This window comes from Physeter macrocephalus, chromosome 9 (assembly GCF_002837175.3).
Source record: "Physeter macrocephalus isolate SW-GA chromosome 9, ASM283717v5, whole genome shotgun sequence".
NCBI lineage: Eukaryota > Metazoa > Chordata > Mammalia > Artiodactyla > Physeteridae > Physeter > Physeter macrocephalus.
Window position 1 is genome coordinate 28,037,937 of NC_041222.1, and position 22,093 is coordinate 28,060,029.

A 22,093-nucleotide genomic window follows, 5' to 3' on the forward strand; every position below is an offset into this window, starting at 1 on the left:
CCAGATCACAGTCACTTCTTACAAGAAGCCTTCCTGGATACCCCAGCCAGAATAAATGATAACTTCTGCTCTGCTTCTAAGTCCTCCTCACCATTTGCTGGTGCCTAAATGCCTAGTTCTGGATCTAAGGAAGCCTCTTAGATGCAGGGTGTGCCCTGAATACGGGGCCTGTGCACCATCCCGAGTGGGGGGAAGGGGGCCTAGCAGAGAGCTCTGAATAGAGCTACTGTGAATGCTGAATTGAATGGATAAACAGAATTCTTGTGAATTTATTAGACATCCATCACAAATGTGTGAGCTGGATTTTCTCTGGAATGCAATTCAGTGTTATTCCCGCAGAATTCTGTAGAACCTGGAGCCTGGAAGTTTAGGCTTGGAATGGGGGCTTTTGGCCACCTCCTGGTCACTCAAAGAAAGTCTTTAGGTTTCCAGACCCAGCATCTTCTCATGGCCAAATGAGTACTCAGGAAAAAACCTGCCCAGTTTTCCAACCCAGCTTCAGCCCGTTGGAATGCAGTCTGGTCCTGGTTTCTGAGCTGTAACTATCAGTGGTTTTTGCTCTTTCATTTTTTTTAAACTTCTTTGTTCTTTTGGAGTGAGCCAACCTTGGTGCTGTCATTATGTGGCAGGGAGGCCCAGGGAGGCCCAGAGAGGCCTGATGGGGGTCCTAGCCCTTCAGGATGGCACCCATCCAGTGTCCCTTTCCACCTGCGGGACCTGCACCCTGGCCCCTGCAGCAGACATAGCCCACCTCTCTTTTCTGTGTGTTTTGTTGCCTTTGTCTGTCTTTCTGTCTCATGCTTCATGCCTCTATCAAAGAGCAAAGACGAGTGTTTCACTAATGCTTTGTAGCATAATTTCACGATCTGTTTCTGTCTGACGTTGAAAGCACCTGGCTCAAGGAACAGCTGTCGGACACACGCAGTGCTCACTCAGCCAGCATTTGTACTATGGGTGGAGCCAGGCGCTGGGGGGCAGCCGGGGCCACTGGGATCTGTCAGTCACACATGATCAGTCCTGGCTCCTACCCTCAAGGAGGAGCCACAGACTCACCAACAGGGGAAGCAAGATAGGGTCACAACCACCCTGAGTCTGGGCAGGAAGTGCTCTGGGCCATAGCCAGGGATCGACCCAGGTTTGGGGGCTCACGGGAAAGTGAGGACGATCAATCCAGGTAGGCCTCCTGGAGGAGGCGGTATTTCAGCTGGGTTTTGACAAGGTGGGGGATTGGACATGAGGAGGGAGAGGAAGGTGGCATTTCAGATGAAGAGCAATGGGGCAGTGGGAGGTATGGCTGGGAAGCTCATTGGGACGGACCCTGCAGGGCCTTGAATGCCACTATGAGGCTTCTGGGCATTACCTTGCAGGCTTGGTCCTCACACATGTGTTGAGGACGCTAGAAACCAGGAACTCCCCAGTTCCGCACACATACTCACAAATCAGGTGTTGTCTTGCACCCTAGTGAGACATTACATTGTCTTGTGTGTTGTTTGCTTAAATGAGAGCACTGAGACAGAATTTTGGAATAACGCCACACCAAGAGAACAGATTAAAATTGAACCAGAAGTGCTCAATGTGAGTCATAGCATAGCCATGGGTCTCACACTGAAATACCTACAGGGGCCGGGCACGTCACAGAAAGAGGGGAAATCAGCATCGGGAACAAGACAATTGTATATTGCTTGTTCTGTAGCTGATGACACACTTGCCCCTTTAAAACACTAGGCAGCCAGGGAAGAAATGCACAGTGTGGGGAATAAACAAACAAACAAAAACCAAACAACACTGAGCAGACCAGCAATATGTTTCTGTTGGCCCCGCGTGGCTCGGGGGCCCCAATCTTGCCTCTGATGGGTGGCCAGCAGGTGGGGTCTGCGCACGTCCTGTGGTCTGTGTTGGAGGCGCTGTAACGTGACTGTGGCCTTGTTTCCCCTAAGTTCCCTGAAGGGTCCCTGCATTCGGGGCTTTGTAGTTGCAGACAACAGGAAGTGGGCTGAAGGCACAACAGCCTCCTCTCTACTGGGGACCAAGTCAAGGCTCAGAATGGTCACTCCGCTGCCTCATGGTGGAAGAGCCGGGACTCAACCCCGGTCTTCAGCTCCGTCTCGCTGTGCCCCCGCCAGCACCACCATCTAACTGCAAAGTCCACGGCTCTCCAGAGAAGCAGAAATGAGACATTCTGCATTCTCCCCCTCACTCTCACCCTCTCCCTTGGTTTTTCTCCTCTCTCTGTTTTTCTGAAGGGCTTCATGGCTGGCCTAGCTGGTGGGAGAAGAGGTTTTTCCCAGGAACAGATCGATGCTCTGTGTGCTGGGTTGTCCGGGCTGACAGGGCTGACCTTTACCGAGTTTGCTTGGGTTTTCCTTTCTCCGTTGGAAGCCCAGGAAGGTCTTGCTCTGGAGAGAAGACAGTTGAAAAACCTTGGCCTTCAAGGGGGCCAGATTGGGGGTGGGTGCAGGGAAGATAGGAAAGGGGGGATCTGAGCCATGAAAGCCCTTTGAGGTCAGTTATTTCAATCTCTCCTGTACACACCGCCTTTACAGATGAGAAAACTCAGTCTTGGTGAGAAGAAAAGACTTGATCAAGGTCACTCAGAGAGGCTTGACGAAGCCCCAGAATCCTGCATGTGTGTGCATGTGCATATGGATATCTGTGGATACGGGTGTTATATATATTGTATGTACACACGTATATGTGTATGTATATATCCAGTTTATATATACGTGTATATTATAATAACATATGTGGTATATTATATAATGTGATTATATAAATAATATGTAATATATTTGAAAGTCTGGCTGTGCCTGTGTTGGGTGCTCTGGTCAGGATCACTCTGGCCGTAAACAGTGTTGTATATGCCCAGGTACCCGCTGACCCCGAGCCACGGCGCATCATGCAGTTCTACAAAACCACAGGGAAGGACTGAAGAAGTCTCATGGTCCTTTTCAAATCATTCCTTCTTCCTCCTCTTCCTCTGCAGAGATTTTCTCTCAAAGCCCAGTTTGAATCCTTCAGAAATAGAACTTGGCTGCGAAGTCACTTTGAAAGACTTTCTGTATATTAATTACAGCTGGCCAAGGTCTTGAGCAGAGGTGGAAGCCCACCGTCTGCAGATGGGGTCGGCCCCTAGCGCGCTCTGCAAATCCCCATCATCTGGCAGGTGTCGTTTGGGGTTAATTAAGAGCTACACTGAGCCCTTTACCTGTCACTTCTGAGAATTTTAGTGAGAGTGAGAATTTTTGACTTTCTTGCCATCTCTGAGCTTTTAGCAAAGGGGAAACTGAAAACATCTCTGATTCTGACGATTTTCCTGGCCCTGGAATCTCCAGGACAGCTGCATTCAGTGCCTTTTCTTGTGGCCCCCTTTAAACTTTTCATTTCAATCCCTCCTTTCTAGTTACCTAGTTATTGTTTTTTACAATAGCTATTGTTTTTTACAGCCAGCTCTTCTATGTTTGAAAGATGGTGCTGTTTTGGGAAAATCCACCATTTATCCTAAATCTCTTAAGCCTCTGCTTTCTTTTTGGGCCTTTGAGGAGAGAACATCTATTCCTCAGCTTGATTCTGTTTAGTAGCTTTGGAAGGGCTTTCCATTTGCCACTCAGGGGCCTTTCAGCAATCGGGGGGCCCTGGCACGTCCCATTGGTGAGGTTAACCCTAACCCTAGCCCCGCCCCGTGTTTGATGATGACGTGTTTCCGGTCCAGTGATGTGCTGCCAGTTGCATCACTTCCGTCTGATGCAATCTTGATTTCCAGTTGCACCAGCCACCAGTCCGCGCACCCCACCCCCACCCCGCCACCGGCGTGACCATGAATGAACGAACCAGATAAGAGGGAAACATCAAAAGACGAAAATAATACACACACACTTATAGTTGGTTCAGGAATTACACGGTTTATAGAGGGATCAGGGTTACAGGTTCTTAGTAAGGTATCTTGACCCAATAAAGCGAGGAAAATAATTGTATTCTCCCTTTTCATTAGGAGTAAACTCTGCCCAATCAGTTGGGGTGGAATTATTTGTGAATTGGATCTCGGGATACCAGCGTTTGCTGGATTCTGATTTTCGCTCCCAATCAATTTCCACTGTTACCTGACCAGTGGGATACTGACTAATAAAAGACTTAATAGGTGTTTCAGTGAAGGCCGCAGGAGGTTCTGCAGGGACTGGAGTATTTTTCTGCAGAATCATCGGAGGTGGATGTTTGCACCCAAAGCCTCCCATGTTAGGATGAGGCTGAAAATTGTCATCAGTGTCAGGAATTTTCGCCCAAATAGGGCCCTGGAGATAGATGTCTTTATCCATACATACCTGACCAGGCTGTACACCCATATATAAGGGCACTTCCTTATGTGGTTTATTGCTGGGGGTGTTTTGACTCGATGGAATTTTTCTGCCAGAAGTAGCTGCATAGATATTTGTTGTTTCAGTCTCATCTTCTTTGGTGAAATGTGGGGTAGGTTCTTGGTTGGTGGTCTGCATTATCAAGCTGTTATCCACACCACCTTCCCTGCATTGTCTTTCCAGTTGCTCATGCCATTTGGTCTGGGCCTTCAAAAGCTCTCTGCATTTGCCAACCAATTCTCCACTGCTTGGTCCTCTGCAGACATGTTAGGTTGATTGTTTTCTTTATTGGTTGAGAACCCCTGCATGCATTGCCCGGCTCATAGTTGGTGTATTTTTGCCCATAGTTACTCTTCTTAATTTCTGTGGTTTGAACTGTGCCATCTGCTGAAGTTTGGTAGAACCCATATAGGTACTGGTCAACAAGGGGGTTGGAGAGATGAGTCATTCTTTGATTATGCGCAAGGCAAGAGTGAAAAGGGAGGTCTTCAAAGGCATATTGAAAACTGAAATCATTGCCGGTGCGAAGCATGTGACTAGAAAAGTGTTCTCGGCAATAAAAAGCTGAGCGGGGAGTAGGGGATGCGTTCTCTCTGCTCTTCACATGCGCAGTGCAGCACCAGTACTGAGGCAGCATAAAAACATCACCGGGAAAAGCGGGTGAGCACCCCTCGGTGGCATTTCCAATCACATATGGCAGCTGGTATGTGTCATCTGCAAAAATCTGGATGGTTGACGTTAGGTTATTGGCAATTGTCTTTATGCCCGCTGCCTCCATGACCTCCTTAACTTGTATGTTGAAAATTTTGATTCTACAAGCTTTTGGTCGGATGCCCCAGTAGTTGTTGATGAGCCGCTGACAGTCTCGGGGACTCCAGTGGCACTGGAATCTCTTGAAGTTGAGGTAGGCCCAGGGGTGCTGTAACCCAAGTAGGCGGACATGTCGGAGGCATGGCCTTTAATCTGCTTGTAGAGATTGTTGTCATAGGAGGGGAGCACCCAAGTTCTGGTGGAACAAGTGGTGACGAGATTCCCTTGCCATTGACAATCACATGCCAATTTCCTGAGGACTCTCCAATGCCTCTCTGTTGCCGCCGCCTGCACCTGAAACTTCTGTGTCTCGCATAGCCACCTCCGAATTACTGCTTTCTGTGCTTCTCGCGGTAGCCACTCCAGAGGATCCGCGGGGGGCCAAAGGGGTACGTTCTCCTCCTCGTCCTCCCGCGGGGAGGCTGGGCTCTCCAGGGCTGGTGTCTGCAACCTTGGGACATTTAGCGGCTGCAGGGGGTGGGGGGAGAGGGGGCGTGTCTGTGAGGCCCATAGGTGTCAGCAGGCGCTTCTTGGCCTGGAAGACACCTCAGGCAAGGTTTCCACCAAAGGAGGTATCTCCTGGGAAAGTCTATCAGTTCTTGGTCTGCTGAATTAAAAGTGAGATAAGGGTTCTTTCCCTCCTCGATTATTTTGTCATAGGTCATGGACTCACATAGTTGCATCCGCCTTTTTGACCTGAGCGCCCTTAGCAAGGCCGTTAAAAGGGCCAAGGTACTTATAGCCAAGGAGGACAAGACCCATTGCAGAGTGTTTAGGTCGTCCTCCAGATCCAGACAAAGCTGGAAGCCACGGCTGCTGTTGGTTTGGTTTAGGGACAGCGCGTCCAGGTTTTGAGTTGCACCACGTAGCCGCTGCCCACTCGTACCACTCTTCAGAAGCACCTAGAAAGCCAGCCATATCTATGTTGTACTCATTTATTGTTCCAAGTCACCATCACCAGGCAAATCAAACTCAGTGGGGTCGAAAGGATAACATTCATAACAGTCAAAACTGTGATGAGCCACACATGTGTGATATTCCTGCGTATGCTTATTAGATTGATCCAAAGCCAGCAGCTTCGCCAACCCCTTACGTTCCTCACACAACAGGACAGCTCTATCACAGCTAAACTTGCGCTCTGGACACCTCACCTTTATTTCAGCCAGACCAGTGGTGTCAAGAGCGCACACTGTGAACAGGTCAAGAGACTCCTCTTGTATGTTTTCCCTTGCCTCCTGGGGGGCCCTTATATCCCTGTGTCAGCTGCTGATTCAGCAGATGCGGCAGGGGACGAGGGAGGAGCTGGGGGAACTTCGGCATTTTCCAGCTGACATGGGGAACCCTGAGCTGCTCACCAAGGCAATGGAAATCCCCTCGCTACCGAAACTACAACTGGTCTATTCATAGCGGTCTCAGATAAGTGGGGTTTGTTAGCGCCTGTAGGAACCTCGAACACCGGTTCAACTGGTATAGCATTGTCATGGCCCCACTGGAAAAATTCTCTTATCTCCCATTTACTTATTTCCCCAAATCATGCCTGAGTTTTACTGTGAACCTAAAAAGGAACATTCTTTCCTCCAAAGGCTCCTTATGTTCCAAGGTAGTGCTGTTCCCATCAACCACAGTACACTTATATATATTACTGGTAATAAGTACAGGCGTTGGTTCAATTTGCACAGAACCTTTACATTTTTGATCAACCCCGCACGGCCGACCCACCCAAAATGGCTTTAGCAGACTCTACGATTTTACTAGTCGTCTTTCCTTCCTCCCACCAAATCGCCATCTTATCTACCCAGTCACTGAAAGGAAAGTTCTCATTAGTCCAGTTTCCACAGCCATAAAATAGCACAGCATGGGCAATAGCCTCCACGATGTTTGTCTTGCTGGTGGTCGCAGGTCTGTAGAACCAGATGGCACTGCACTTGTTGAACTCCCACCGGGCCCAGCGAACTAGGATGTTCGCTGCCAAGACGGGGTCGTACCGATTCACCTGGAAAAGTTGGAACACCTTGTTCTTGGTGATGTCCCCGACTGGAAACTTGCCTAGCAGGTAGTCTTCGGCCGACTTCGTCAGGAGCACTTCAGCTTACACGTTCTCCAGTGCTGCTCTGTTGAGCTCGGTTGAAAGCTGCGAAAGGATTCTTTGTCTTCCAGCAGCCATTGTCTCTCAGAAGTTATTCTGTTTTCGACTAGCCAGTCCACAACCTCGCTGTATTTGTGAGTGGTCCTGTTAAGAATAACAGGTGCCGTGTTACTAGGGCCACAGGGCTCTGGCTGCAGATCCTTCCACTGAGCGATCAAAGCTAGGCGGTGCTCCGTATGGAGGGTGGCTGGAGAAAATGCTGGAATGTTAGTCCATGCCCAGTGAGCCTCCGGATGCTGCTTAGTGAGGAGATAAAAGACAATGTAGCTGGCATCAACAGATTTAGTCAGCCCGCCTTGTTTTGTTTTAGTCACAGTTACCCAGTCCTCAATGTTCGGGGTTATACCCTCCAAGACATCACGCTTGATAACTTCTTTTAATGTGCTTGATATGTCGGCCAAGCACAAAGGACTTAACTGTCCCCTGCTCTAACAGACAATGCAGATGAAAGTACTCACTGCCCTCTTCTAGTTAACAGAAGGAAAGATGTCAGTGCTAATCTTAGAGCTCCGTGTTCATGCGGAATGACTTGGTCAGATCCCCAGATAACTGGGTTCTCGTGGTCAAAAGACCCCCTCCTCCGGCAGAAGAGAACTTTCCTTTTCTGAGGTGAAGATAATGTTCTATATCTTCATAGAGGTTTCGGCTACACAGGTGTATACGTTTGTCAAAACACAGCAATACTACATTTAAGATCTGTGCATTTCATTATGTGTACACTTTACGTCAAAAGAAAAAGCTTTTAAACAAATAATGAATTTCAGTTAATGATACGCAGGCTGAAATACTTAGGGGAAAATGTATCGATGTTTCCAATTTACTTGGAAATACATAAAAGATAAGATGAATGAAAGGCTGGAGGGAGAGATAGATGATAAGCAAGTATAAGAAAATATTGATGGCGGAATTAGGTAGTGGGTACACAAGTGTTCACTGTAAAATTCTTTCAACTTTGCTGTGTGTTTGAAAATTCTCAGACATACCAGAGGTGGGGAGGGTGGGGAGGGGAGGACTTTCTCTCCCCACTGCCCGGCCCAGCCCAGTGATGTCCTCCTTGGGATGGTGGAAGCCCGGGGACTTGGGAATAGGCCGGTGTTCTGGTCCTGCCCTGGCCCTGCCTGGTGTGTGGCTTGGGGGAGGGGAGGTTGAAGGAACTTATCTCTCAAGTTTGTCCAGCCCAAATAACCTGGGACTGTGAGTCCCAGCAGAGGTTGGCGAGGTTTCATGTAAGATAAGTTTGTGATGGGGGGAACGGGCCTATCTTACTTCCCACTAATTCTGGGAAGGAGTGAGTTGCTTGGAGGTGGGTAGGAATGAGGGGACTGATTGCTAGTCCCTCGGATACCTAGTGAGAAGCCAAGTCCCTCGGCACCGAGCCCCTGAGGTCTCTGCTCTAAAGTCTTGGATGGGGTTATCATGAGATGGAGTGCCACGCCCTCTAGATGCTTCCTAACTGCACTCAGACGGGGTGTTGGAGGGGGACCGTTAACTTTCGCACGCTCACGCCTGTGGCTCAGGCTTCCCGACGTCACGGAATTCTTGGGCCCTGTGATCTACACGGTTCTTGGACCACAGTCTTTCACCTCAACCCCACTGGCTGCCCAAACGTGCACGCAGCTGCTTCCTTCGATTTCCACGTGGGGAGAAAACACCAGCCCAGTCATATCGGCATTTGAGTGTGTGGCAGGCTTTACGTCCCAATGTGGGTGACTTAAAATGGGAATTAGACGCCTACTTCTTGAATGTTCTTCGCTCCCCCCACCCCATGGGGCACGGACGTCTCCTTTTGTCTCCCGCTTTCTCCTTCTTGATAGCAGAACCTCCCTCAGTTCAGGTCGTTCAGTCAGTCCTCCACGCACCGCACGTGAGCTGTCACCATCCCCAGCCCTGAACCCAGCTCTGGGCCTCCTTTTGCATATCCAAGAACTCAGCAATAAAAATAAATAAAGCTGTAAAATTCCTTTTAGGGACTGATTCAGTCTTCCCTCACTCCCCAGCTTCCCCAGTCTCCTTGGCACAGGAGAAGGTAGTTTTGTTCTTCCAATAATATTATCTCGTTTACCTGTCACCAATCCTATGATGTAGGTGTTTTATTAGGCCCATATTCAAGATGACAAGACTCTGCCCAGAGAGGTTCCATTACTTTCCCAAGGCCACACAGCCAATAAGTGGCAGGCTGACTACAGACCACAGGGGCAGGCTCCCTCTCAGCGCTGCCACGCAAAGCCCACACCCACCCTGGGGGCAGGCTCCTCCCCGCCCCCTCCCCACTTTCTGGCGGCCCAGCACAGTGCAGGGGCCTAGCTCACGGCGCCAGTTGCAGGCCTGGTCTCAGAAGGTCCAGTCTTGCTTTCTCCTCAGGACTGCTCGCTCCTGGGGGGCTGAAGATGGAGAAGATCATGACCCATGTTTCGTTGTTGAGAGTTCTTGGGGCTTCTGTCGGAGCACCTCCAGACACGGTCTCTGAGGAGGGTCCATGTGCTGTGTGCTTCCCAGATGGAGGTCTCACTGCCTACTGGGCATGAGCTGCTGGGCATGAGCTGGCATTGCAGTCAGGCCTCACAGAAGCTTTTCTTTTAATGCATAAAGAAAAGGTTTCCCAGTTTAAAGGGTTGGCATGTTTGAGAGATGCCCAAAGCACAGACCAGTTAGTGGAATGAGGCAAGTGTCCCGTGGTGTCCTTGGTGCTGCGCAATCATAAGAGAAGCGTCTACTGTGCGAGCTCTGTCTTGGGCCATCTGGCCTCACCTCCGGGTGCCCCAACAGTGAGCCAGAAGTGGGGCTTTCATGTGATGCTTGAGAATCTCATTCCTGTGCTGGAGGAGCATCGCTTCGTGACTGTGGATGTTGCAGCCGTGCTGTCCCTCGGGCTCCCGTTCCCTCTCGCTTGGATTGTGACCACAGCCTCCCAGCTGGTCTCCCTGGCCACGGGCTCACCTCCTGCAGCCCGTCCTCCAGGTCCTGGTCCTCCTGAGTCTGAAGGCTTCCCGGGTCCCAGCCCCGAAGGGAGAAATGCATAACGTTTCTGCTCCACCCCACTCTGCTCCATGGCTTTGCCTCTGCTGGGGCCTCATGAAGACCTGGCTGTGCGGGGGTCACACTCTGTCCATCCCACCCCAGACCTTTGCTTGTACCCAGAATGCCCTGTCTGCCTCTGCATATCAAACTCCTACCCATCCTGGCTCACATGCTCCCCTCCACCCAGAAGGCATCCCCAGTGCTTTCCCCAGACCTTCTCTTGGCTGGACCAGACTGTCTTTTCTAAGCTGCGGTCCTAAGATTTGAAGGAAAGAAGGTGAATGCGCCTCAGGTGTCGTGATGGTGGCGAATTCAAGCAGGGGAGACGCAGCACGAGATTGGAGCCTCCAGACCCAAAGAAACTCATCATCAGGTGGGGCCCACAGAGCCTCAAGGAGAGGCCTCCCTCCCTGCTGGGAGCACTGTGGCCCCTGAGAAGTGAAATTCAGGCTCAGCAGATAGGAAGGGCCTTTAGACATCACTTGGTCTGATCTGCCCTTTTACAAATGGAAGACAGAGGCCCAGGGTGGGAAGGCAGTGTCACAGTGTCACATGGGCAGAGGGCCCTGGGCTGGGAGACAGGAGGCTGGACTTGGGGTTGCCTCCTGGCCTGGGCAAGTCCCCCCCACCTTCCTGAGCCTCCATTTCCTCACATATAAATAGCAGACAGTTGCATCCAGCTTCACAGGACCGTCGGGAGGGTTAAATGAGATTCTAGATGCCAAGGAGGCCCTGGTGACCGATGTCAGGTCATTGTCATTGTGGCTGACATTTGCTGAGCAGTCACTGTGTGCCAGACACTGTGTGTCATTCATTCAGTCTTTACAGTGACCACGTGCAGTGGGATCTAGTAATTGTCCTGACTCTACTGAGGAGGAAACAGGCGCAGAGAGGTTGAGTAACCTGCTGATGGTCACAGAGCTCGGAAGAGGCAGACGCAGGATTTGGACCCAGGCAGTCTGGCTCCAGAGCCCTTGCTCTGAAGGGTTCAGTGGCAGCATGTGCGCTTGAATCTGGGTGGTCTGCTGCTTCCCAGCCATCTCTGTGGCCGAGCTAGTCCGGGTCCATAGACAGGCAGCTTTCTTGGCAATTGAGGACCTGGTCTCGCCACATCTCATGGGTGAGGACTCCCTAAACCCAGCCAGCTGCCTGTGTGGCACTTCAGATAATGACACCATCCCGGAGTCCCCAGCATGTGGCTGGACCAGCCCTGAGGTCAGCCTCATGCCCCAGAGACCATCAAACTTACCAGAGGGCACACTCTCACAGGGCATCTCATAGGACAGGGGCCCCGCCGAAGGTACCACCATGCCAGTGCTCTAAACACACCAGGCAGGGTGGGTCCCCTGGGGGTTCATTTCTTCCACCAGGAGCAGGATGGCATGATGGATGGAACCTGGGCAATGGATCGGATAAACCGGTTTGAATCCTGGCACACAGCAGGTGCACAATACACCCCTGGCTATCGGTACTAATAATGGAAGTAGTGAGAGCCGTCATCTGTGAAAGAATGGGAGGAGTTCCCATTCTTTCATTCATTTAACAAATAGTTTTCAGGGCCTGCTAGACATTGAGATAGAGGCATGAACTCCCTGCCCCCATGGAGCTTACATCCTAGTGGAGGAAGCAGAATTAACAAGAAAGATAAGCACAGTAAGTTAGATATGTTAGATTGTGATCAGTTCTATGGAGAAAAGTTAAGCAGGGAAAGTGGAAGGAGTTTCCATTGGAAATGCAGTGGTTCGGAGGTGACATTGGAGCAAAGCCTGGAAAGAGGTGAGGGAGAGAGCCATGTGGACAAGAGCGTCGTGTTACAGGTAGAGGCAGCGAGCTACCAGCGGTTCATGGAGCAACGACTGTCTGCTGTGGACGGGGTGTTACACTGGGGGTGGGTGGCATGTGGATGCTAAGAGGAATCAGACACTGACCTGCAGACAGACGCTCCCATGTCACAGGAGACTCCCGTGCAGGTCAGGGCGAATCTGGCGCTGTGGGGCACAGCGGGAGACAGGGTGAGCCCCAGGAGGGGCAGGAGAGGGGCTTCCCAGAGGAAGAGGTATCTGAGTGGGATCCTAGAAAGTCAGGCAGGTGGGGACGGGGTCACGGATGGTGGGCAACACTGACAGGTACATCCTCTCGAGGAGTTGGAGCTGTCTAGGGCCCTTTGCCAATTTGGGGACAGAGTTGGGGGGAGGGTGCGGGATGGACAACAAGGATACAATTAATTAATTAACTCCAGCTGAACAGGCCCAAGACTTGCGCTTTTGGGGGCTGGAGATCGAGGAGGCTTCCTGGAAGAGGTGGCCTTGGAGCTGGGCCTGGCAGACAGGCGCGATGCTGCTAGATGGAGATGCAGAGACGGCCTTTGCTGGTGTAGTCCGATGCCCCGGGCCAGGCGCAGTGCTGTCAGGAAGCGCCTCTGATGGGGCAGCTCCGTGGGTGTCCAGAGCCCTGGGGAGAGGGTGGCTGTCCCCCTTCTCCAGGCGGCTTGTGGCTCTGCTCCCCCACCCGATCCCCCACCCCCAGGAGGAGGAGGAGGAGGAGGAGGTGCCGTGGTGCTGATGGAAATGCAGGTGCTGGGCTGCTGCGGCCCAGCACTGTCACCATGCTCTCCCTTGCACGCTGGAACCTGACACCCTGACCACTGAGGCATAAAAAACAGAGAATTGGAAGGCTCAGCCTGTCAGGCTGGGAGTGGCCCCCAGAGAGGCCAGAGGAGGAACACATGTGTGCGTGCGCGTGCGTGTGTGTGTGTGTGTGTGCGTGCGTGTGTGCGCGTGTGCGTGCGCGCATGCCCTGCCTTCAGTTGCCTGTGGAAGTGGGGAGGAGGCTGGCTGGGCCCAGGGGGTGGGAGCGGCTGGCCCTCGGGCCTGCTTTATTGTTCCTGCTGCACCTGGTGGAGCCCTGGGGCCCCTACATTTGGGCCGAGGCCCCCAGAGAAAGAGCAGTGCTTCAGGTCCTGACTTCTGGCTGGCTGTCCTTCTAGAGGCTCCTACCCTTCGGCCCTTTGGCATCCCTAACAAGAATCCATGGAAGCATGGATGGTGCCAAGGGTGGTCTCATGGGGCTGTGTGACTCCTGTCACCACTGCCAGGGTGGGGCCCACATGCTCTGTAACCAGTAGCCTAAAAAGCCACTCAACAGTCAGCTACCTATACAACTGCTGCCAGGCACTGGGGCTCCCACACCCCAGGAGCTCCAGCCACAGGGAGTAGACAGGAGGGGCCTGTCCTGCTACAGAGCCAGGGCAGCAAGGTTTGAGGGCACGGATTCTGATCTCCTCTCCTGACACTGGCTAGTGGTAAAGAGGCTCTCCTGTGGCTGGAAGTGAGGGCACAAGGAAGTGCCAGACGCAAGCATCATGGCTCCACGAACAGCTGGGCAAGAGTGAACCATCCTCAGTTACCACTCTGCCCGCCCACACCCACTGCTCTCTCCACCTGGCGCAGCTTGCAGCTCTTGGTCCTTTCCCCATGCCCAGAAGGCCCCACCCAGTCGCTCTTCTGTGCTTCCCCAGCCCTTTACTTGTCCCTTCATCTCAGCAAAGTGCCGGGGGCCTGAGTTTATGTCTCATCTTCCCCAGTGGACTGAGGCCTGGGGAGCAGTCACCTCTGGATTCACAGCACAGAGGTCTAGACTAGAGTTGGAGTCATCTTTGGCTTCCCAGTCCAGAGCCACTCAGGAAACACATGGGAAGTGGCACTGCATCCACACCGGGGTCCTGGAGTGGCCTCTGTCAGTGCTGAGAACCAAGTCCCAAGCCCCAGACTGCTTGGTTCTCAGCAGTTGTATAGGTAACTGGCTGTTGAGTGGCTTTTTAGGCTACTGCTGAGAACCAAGCAGTCTGGGCCTTTGGACTTGGGTTGGGTGAATCCAGGCTGTTTTGTGAGAGAGCCTGGGCATCAGTCTTCCCATCTGTAAAATGGGCCAATAACCCCAGGGAACACCTGGCACATGATAATCCAATGGTACACATGTGAGAGGTTGGCATTCAATCCCACTAATAAGAAAAAGGTTATAGGGGAAAATGTAGACAATGCCAATGACAGCTGTCCACTTGATAAGGGGGGTGGACCGGACTTGCCTCTGTTGGTTACACAAAGTACCCGCAGTTCATGAAAGAGACAAATGCCATTGGCATTTTCCGAACCTGACTTGACATTTGGTTCCTGTTTCTCTCCCCACCCACCACATGCAGGGAGTGAGTTTTCCGGGAGCCCCTACAGCCACCCTCAATATCCCTCGTACAACGACTCCTGGAGGTTCCCCAACCCGGGGCTGCTCGGTGAGTACTGGCGGAGGCCCTGCGGGGCCCCTGGGCCATCAGCTACCCCATTGGGCCCCCTCATTGGGCCAGGGTCCCTCAATATCGTCAGGTCCGGTCACTGAGGTGGGGTGGGTAGCTCTCCCCAGATGCTTGCAACGTGGGAGTTGTGATGGGGCTTCAGGACAGTAAACACCATTCCAGCCCTGCTTGTGCCCTCAGCCCTCCCCCAGATGTTTTAGTGGACAATGGAAAATGGAACAGAAGGGGAACAGATTTAAAAAGGCCATTGAGGGAGAAAGAGAAAGGTAGGAAAAGTGCCTGCCCAAGAGTAACATATTTCTTAAGAATCATTGAATATTTTGGTGAGAAATCTCTAAATAAGAGCAGCCAGGAGACCAACTTGGATTGATTGGTAGTGGCTATCTGTCTTGGTAAGGACTCTGAGGCATGGATATTGATTAGTGATGTCTGCCATGGACACCACTAGAGCCAGCTCCATTAGAAATGGGTTGCCCTGTGGCTGAAGGCCTGCCAAGTCATGCCGTTCCGAGCTCAGCTGGTGCCCAGACTCTGCCCAGGCCTCAGACTGCAGATGGTCCATGGCTGGGGCCAGCCTGATCTGTATACATCATCAAAGATATTTGGGCCACCCCAAAGACCAAGCAGGGCTAACTCAGCCCTCAAAAGGCCAAGGAGAGCCCTTTGTTTTGTTGCAATGAACTTACATGAGACCAGCTGGTGAGTGCCAGCTGGAGCTGAAGATTCTGGAGCATGAAGCAGGGGCTCAGGGCTCACAGATGTCACACACCCTGGGGGCAGAGCCAGTGAATCAGCCTGTAGGCAGCAACACCGATCTCTCCACAGCAGTCAGCTGAGGAATTTCCACTAAGGTCAGGCATGGAAGGGCCTCTGAGACCATCCAGGTTTATCTGTACAGCTTAATAAGGCCTGCTTAATTAAGAACCTGTTACTTCCCTGGATCCTGAATTTTTTCAGGACTGAGAAACATAGACTTTATCAAAAAAGCAAGAACCTGGTGTCTTCAAACTCAAGTTGCTAGGCATGGGTCTGCGAAGGAGGCCATGAAGTCACAGCCTTGGCCCCTTCCCCAACCTGCTTTGGTGATTAGGACAGACAACGACGTAGACACCAGCCCTTCCTGGCTGCAATCCTTCCATGCGTTTGAGCCTTGGGCCACCCAACGCATTTTGGTGTAGCATGCAAAACTTCCGGGGAAATAAGGAACAATGCCAACTAGCACTCCAGGCCCTGTGCCTGAATATTTCGTTTTATAGCAGACTGGGTTCTTGCCATCTGTGGCCTCCTGGAGGGGCTGAATCTGTGGACTGATCACTCAGACTTCTTTTTTGGTTTTGGTAAAAATTACTTCTAAGTATGAGGTAAGGTCTCTGCTTACTTAATGCGTTTCCTTAAACAACCCCCCTGAGAGGCCCTGGGTTCTGAGTTGGCCCAGTTGTCAGTTTCAGGAGGCAAACGCTGACCCTGAACCAGTCTTTCGGCAGGGGTTGGGGTGGAGGGATGGGTCAGGAGGCCTGAGCCTGGGAGCTGCTCCCTGCAAATCGGCCTCATACAGAGCCCTGGTCCCAGCACTGGTGTGAGACCCACAGGGGATGTGGCACAAAGGAGGCCTGGGCCAGGCTGCAGGAGGGGTTCCTTGTGATGGGGGTATGACCCCAAGGAGGCCATGTTGACCTAGGGCCTCCACATATGGCCGTGTACTGCCCAAGGGGACAAGTGGGGGCTGAAATCGAGCCAATGCATGGCACAAAGCCCCAAGCCCTGGCACAGGAGTATGGCTGCTTTTTCTAATTTTTATGAGGCATCTGATAGGCTTATTTGCCTGGGAGTTCAAGAATCAGAGAAGTGAGAAAGGAGCTGCTCAGGCAAGCATAGCAAAGGGATGGAGTAGGAGGTAGGGTCACAGGTGGGGGACCTTGAATGCCACACTGAGAAGTCTGCACCTGATTGTATGGGCAGCTAGGACCCCAAGGGGATGTCAAGGGGAGGGTGGGACTAGACCACATCTGAGGCCTTTGCTGCTCAAGCTGGAGTGAAATCCAGTTCATATCCCCAATTATATGCGTGGACTATGTGTCTGGTGTGGAAAAGCTGTGGACAGTGTCCCAGGGAGCTCACAGGCTGGGGGTGAGAGAGCCTCAGGCAAGTGTATCTGTGCTAGGATGTGCTCAGTGACTTGAGGGGGGCAAGAACCAGTGTGGAGAAGAGGAAAAAGAATCAAAACTCTGTTCATCTAAATGAGCACTTGCTAATTGTGCAGGCACTGGGCAAAACCCTTCATGTGGGTTACCTCATTTTATCCTATCAACAGTCCTAGGGGGTACAAGGTATCAATATTATCTTTACAGATGAAGAGAGTGAGGCTCAGAAAGGTTAATTAACTTACTTGAGGTCACACAGCATACAGGGAGCAGAATGAGAACTCAAACTCCCGTCACCCTGACTCTAGAGCCTGTATTCATAATCAGTGTGTGATGTGGTACTCTTACTCTTCCTGACCAATTCAGTCTGAACAGTACTACAGCCAGGAAAAGAGACTCATCTCTCCATAGTAACAAGCCTGGGAGTCCCAAATACTCAGACCTCGTATGCCATGAGAACAGCGCTGATCTATTTTTGAAAGCCAGGTTATTGTATTTATCCGTCAGGCTTTCAGTTGCAAAAAACAGATTCCACTCTGGCTGGTTTAAGCAGAACGTGAATTTATTAAGGAATATTGGGGGCTCCCAGAATCTCCAGGACCAAAGAGACAGGCATGGGACACACAGGGCTGCTCTAGCATATACACCTCCACTGTTGGTACCCGCAAGCAGCCTGCTCTGTGCTACTGCTTTAGCTGGGGTCCTTGAGAGCTCTGCCCTGCCTCTGTACCCACCTCCAGCAGGTAGAGTCTGTTAGCCCACTTCCTCAAGCTGCTCCCCTCCCAACTGAGGTCAAACTCAAGAGATTCTAATTGGCGGGGCCCAGGTGACGCCCCTGTGCCCTAGCAGCAAAGGCAACTGGGAGAATGAGTTCTGACTTCTAACTCAAAGAGGCAGGCCTCATACCACAGAAAACTCTGCAAACGTAAGAAAAGTTTAAACAATGTTGGGCTGTTACAAACATGAGAAATGGCCCCTGCTCTGCCCAAGTCTGTAACCTGGGGAATCACGGTCAGGTCATCAACCAATCTGGGCCTCGCTTGCCTCAGGTGTAAAATGAGGATAGTGGCCACTGGCAGCTTCATTCAAGCAGGAGCTGAACACGATGCTCTCTTGAGGCCCGGAATGCAGTGATCCCACTTTCCTGAAGATGAGTGAGATGCCAGGCTTGCTCTGCCACAGTCTTGCAAATAAGTTCCAGGCCCGCTCCCATCTACCAGCCAGCCCTTCCCCCAGCGTCTTCAGGGCTTTAGCTGAAATAATCCCACTGGGCTGGAGAAGTAGAGTATTTCTGCTACTTGGGGAGGGTGCCAGTGGGGAAACCTGCTCTGAGGTGCCTCTGTGCTCTGCTAGACCAGTGGGAGCTGTGGAAACAGGTGGGACCCTCACACACCCTGCCCGCACCTGGATGAGCAATGCCACCTAACGAAGCTGCAGGAGAGCCTCCCTTCCCGCTGAGCCTCCTCCCCAGGAGCTGCCTGTGGTCTGCCCACGCCGGTCCCAGCCAGGGCGGCCGGGATCCGGCATCCCATTGGGGCCCCGGGCAGGCGGGGTGGCGGGCTGGCGGCAGGAAGAAAGGCCGCTGCGGTCAATTAGGATTAGAACCGGAGCGCCTGTGGCCACTGTAAAGGGATTAGAGAGCAAGTAGGAGCCCGGAATGACTGTGTCAGGAAGTAAATTGATGATAATGTGAATTAGAGAGGAAAAATGACAGAAGAAAGGACAAGTTTATTCTAGATGGAGGTCTAATGGGCACCAGGAAGACAGAGCGCTTTGTGAGGTGATGTTTTCATTTCTCACGGTAAATGCAAGCGTTTTTGATTTTTGCCATGGGGTCCTCGCACTGGGGTCGCTGGCCAGCCTGGCCGGGAGATTAGGCTTTGAGAGGGAAGCGAGTCGGAGCCCAGGGTGAGAGCTGGCCCCTGGGAAACTCTGAGGCCCGAGCCAGGATTTCCTGTCCCTCTCCCCTGTGGTTTTCCTGCTCCATCTCTGGGAATACTTCAGCATGGCACTGGTGTCCATACCTTCCGGAACAGCACAGCAAGGCACTGCCTGCTCCCCCATCGTCACTGCTGCTTGAGCCATTCCTGCCTTCCTGGGGGCTGGGGAGGGAGAATTATACCCACTACATGGGGCTGGGTTTGGAGGGGCGGTGGCACATGCTAATCCTGCCCTCTTGATTACCTCCTAGCAGCGTGACCCTGGGCAAGCTACTTATTCTCTCTGTGCATCAGTTTCCTCATCTGCTAAATGGGGGCAATACTAGTGCCTACCTGATAGAATTGTTGTGGAAATTAAAAGAGTTAAAGCATATAAAGGGCTTAGAAAAGTGTCCATTTCCAGAGCACCTTCACATCCTTACCTCGTGGTGCCCTCGTATAGCCCCACTGTGACCCCCCCCCCTTTTAGAGATGAGAAAACTGAGGCTCAGGGGAGTGAAGCCACTTGTCCAAGTTCACTCAGCCAGGAGTGATAGAGCCTGACTGGCAATCTTCAGGCCTTGGTGCCCAGTTATGGCATCTGGGAGAATTGCCAGGATTGGTTTGGATTTGGGTGAGATTTCAGAATAAGTAGGAGTCACCTCCCCTGGGGAATTAAGAAGCTTACTATTCCTGCCCCAGCAGACACGTGGTCTACAGTGGCTGACAGGACCCCAGTTGCTATCCACTTGGATAAACACGGCCCTCTGACTTAGCTGTACAGGCTGTGAACTGTGTCATGGCAGAAAGAGTCCTGAACTAGCGGCCGACAACCAGAATTCCACACCAGGCTCTGACCCTGAGAGGCTCCGTGGCTTTGGGCACATGAGTGGTCTGTTGAGCCTCAGTTCTCCCACCCCCAGCCCCACCTGTAAAAGGAAGAGACGGCCTAGTGTCTCTAACTTCTGTGGTTCTGAGAATCTGCTCGTCCCCTTAGTCCCCCAGACCCTTTTGTCCCTGGAGAGGAGTTTGAACACAGAGCAGGGCTCCTGCAGGCCTCATCCAAAGCATGCAGTTAAAGAGAGCAGCTCCGAGACAGTGGGAAGAACCCAACATCGGTACAAAATGCCCCACACTGGCTCTGTCTGGAGGTCACAGGAAGCAGGGCTGCCCCCTGTCCTTCGCCCACATACTCACATCCAAATCTTCATGTCCTCCAAGTTCAACCCAACCTGCTTCCTCCAGGAAGCCTGACCCTGCCAGAATAATCTTGCATTCCCAGAGCTCTTTTCTCAGAGCTCTGATCCCCTTCCTGACTCTGAACATTGGCCTGCATTTGTTCATTATTGCCCAGCGCTGCACCCAATAGGCTTGGAAAATGAATGAATGAATGGGCAGGGCCTTTACTACTGTTGGTTCATTCAGTGCTGTTGCTCATTTTCTCAGCAAACCTAGCCAAGCACGTGCCACGCGCCAGGCTCCAGGCTGGGGGCTGGCGACGGACACCGAGCAGAGCAGAACCCAGCCCCTGCCTGTGTGGGGCTCTCCGTGCAGGCGAGGAGGAAGAAGCACAGACAGAGATGATCAGAGCCCGTGGTCCAGCCTGCAGCACGATGTGGGCTCAGGACAGGGGGCATCCCAGAGGAGGAGACAGGGGCTCTCGGACTTGAAGGAGGCGGCACTATTCAGCAGACAGGAAAGGGGGTGAAGGTGCAGCCAACGTGTTCCAGGCAGGAGGCAGAGCGTGGAAAAGGCGCGGAGGCGTGCGAGTTGGATAAAATGGGCTAGCTCTACCTGTCCCGTAGGATTACATCAGACAACGTGTGTAAAGGACATGGCAGGGTGGGGCAGGAAGTGCTCAGCCTGTGGTAGCTGCCATTAGGCCTCTGGTATATTTGAGATGGCTGCAGAGTGTGATTTTGCAGGAGCGGGGTGCCTGGGAGTGAGCTGGAGGGGTGGTGGTCCTAGAGGGAAATCCAGAGGTCAGCAGGGCTAGGTCACATAGCTTCCACAGGCCAGACTACGAAGTGATGACTTTTCATCATCTTGCTCAGAAACTGGCAAACTTTTTCTGTAAAGGGCCCGATAGTACATATTTTAGGCTTTGCAGGCCGTGTGGTTGCTATTGTAGTACTCAGCTCTGCAGTAGCAGCATGAAAGCAGTCACAGACGATACAGAAACGAAACGAATGGGCAAGGTTGGGTCCCAGTCAAACGTTAATTACTGAAACAGGCAGCGGCGTGGGGGTGGGAGGGGGGCGGGGGACGGGTTGATTTGGCCCCGGTCTGCCCACCCCAGCTCTAGCTGGTGAGGAGGCCCTGAAACCTATGACCACGCAGCAGCCCTGATCAGGGACTGAGATCTTGGTGAGAGAGGACAGTGGCCTGGACTGGGGGAGGAGGAGGAAGGGACAGAGGCAGGGGACACTGGTGGAAAGGGGACCCCCGGTACGGAGCTGGGGGCACAAGGTCTCCCTCCAACCTCCGTGGCCTCTTCTGTCTCTTCCAGGCTCCCCGTACTATTACAGCGCCGCTGCCCGAGGAGCTGCCCCGCCCGCAGCTGCCACGGCCTACGACCGTCACTGACCCCAGGAGCCAGGCAGGCGCCAAGCACTTATGACACATATCACTGAAGGCCATAGCCTCCCAGCCCCCTCCGAACACAGCCAGAGGGGCCCAATGAGACCGTCCCCCAGCAACGCCCCACTCGCCTGAAACTCCCTCCCCTTTTCCTGCCAGGGACTCTGGGCTTCTATGGTAGGGCTGTTGGACTTCTAGACACCCGTCCATTTCTAAGAGTCCGTTGATGAGCTTCTCCCGATGTGACTGGGCCTCCACAAACCAACAGACTGTTCTGCAGACAACTGCAGCCCCAGCCCAGCCTGCCAGCCCCCTAGCTGTCTGACCACCCACCCGTCTTCCTGCGCCAGGCCTGGAAAGGAGTTTTTGCTTTTGTTGCTTCAACAGCACCAGTGTAAATACCTTACTGCTCTTTTGTGGGCCCGAGGGTCCAACTGAGCAGACTGCCCAGCCATTATGCATCCAGCACTCCTGCCGTGTCACAGGATGACTTAGACCTGTGCACAGAGCATCCCCTCTGCTCTGGGTGCTCCCTGAAGGTGTGTTTGTTTGGAGATGCCCTTGAGACTAAGGATGCCCACCCCCAGGCCCCAGCTCCCTGCTCATTGCTACTTCTTTAATATCTGGACTAAGAGTCTCATTGGGTTGGCTTTGCTCTAAGCACCCCCAACCCCAAGACCCCTCCCTGGCTTCCTGCCCCCATTTCCCTGGGCCCAGTGCAGTGAGAGCAGCTCTTTTCCGTATCAAAGGACTCAAAAAGAACTGTCTAGGAGATTCCTCAGCTACTGTTTTAAAGTAAGATGTCGTCCAAGGTGCTGATTGCA

The 22,093-nt window shown here is 52.5% G+C and overlaps 1 protein-coding gene across 1 annotated transcript in view; it reads left to right on the plus strand.

Moving 5' to 3' along the window:
• PAX5 (paired box 5) overlaps positions 1–21,275 on the plus strand; it is a 178,972-nt gene extending 157,697 nt beyond the window's left edge. The window contains exons 9-10 of the mRNA XM_007127531.1: positions 14,522–14,608; positions 21,199–21,275. Of these exons, the coding sequence (XP_007127593.1) occupies positions 14,522–14,608; positions 21,199–21,275 (164 nt within the window). The remainder of the gene's footprint in view (positions 1–14,521; positions 14,609–21,198) is intronic.
• Positions 21,276–22,093: the final 818 nt, after the last annotated feature.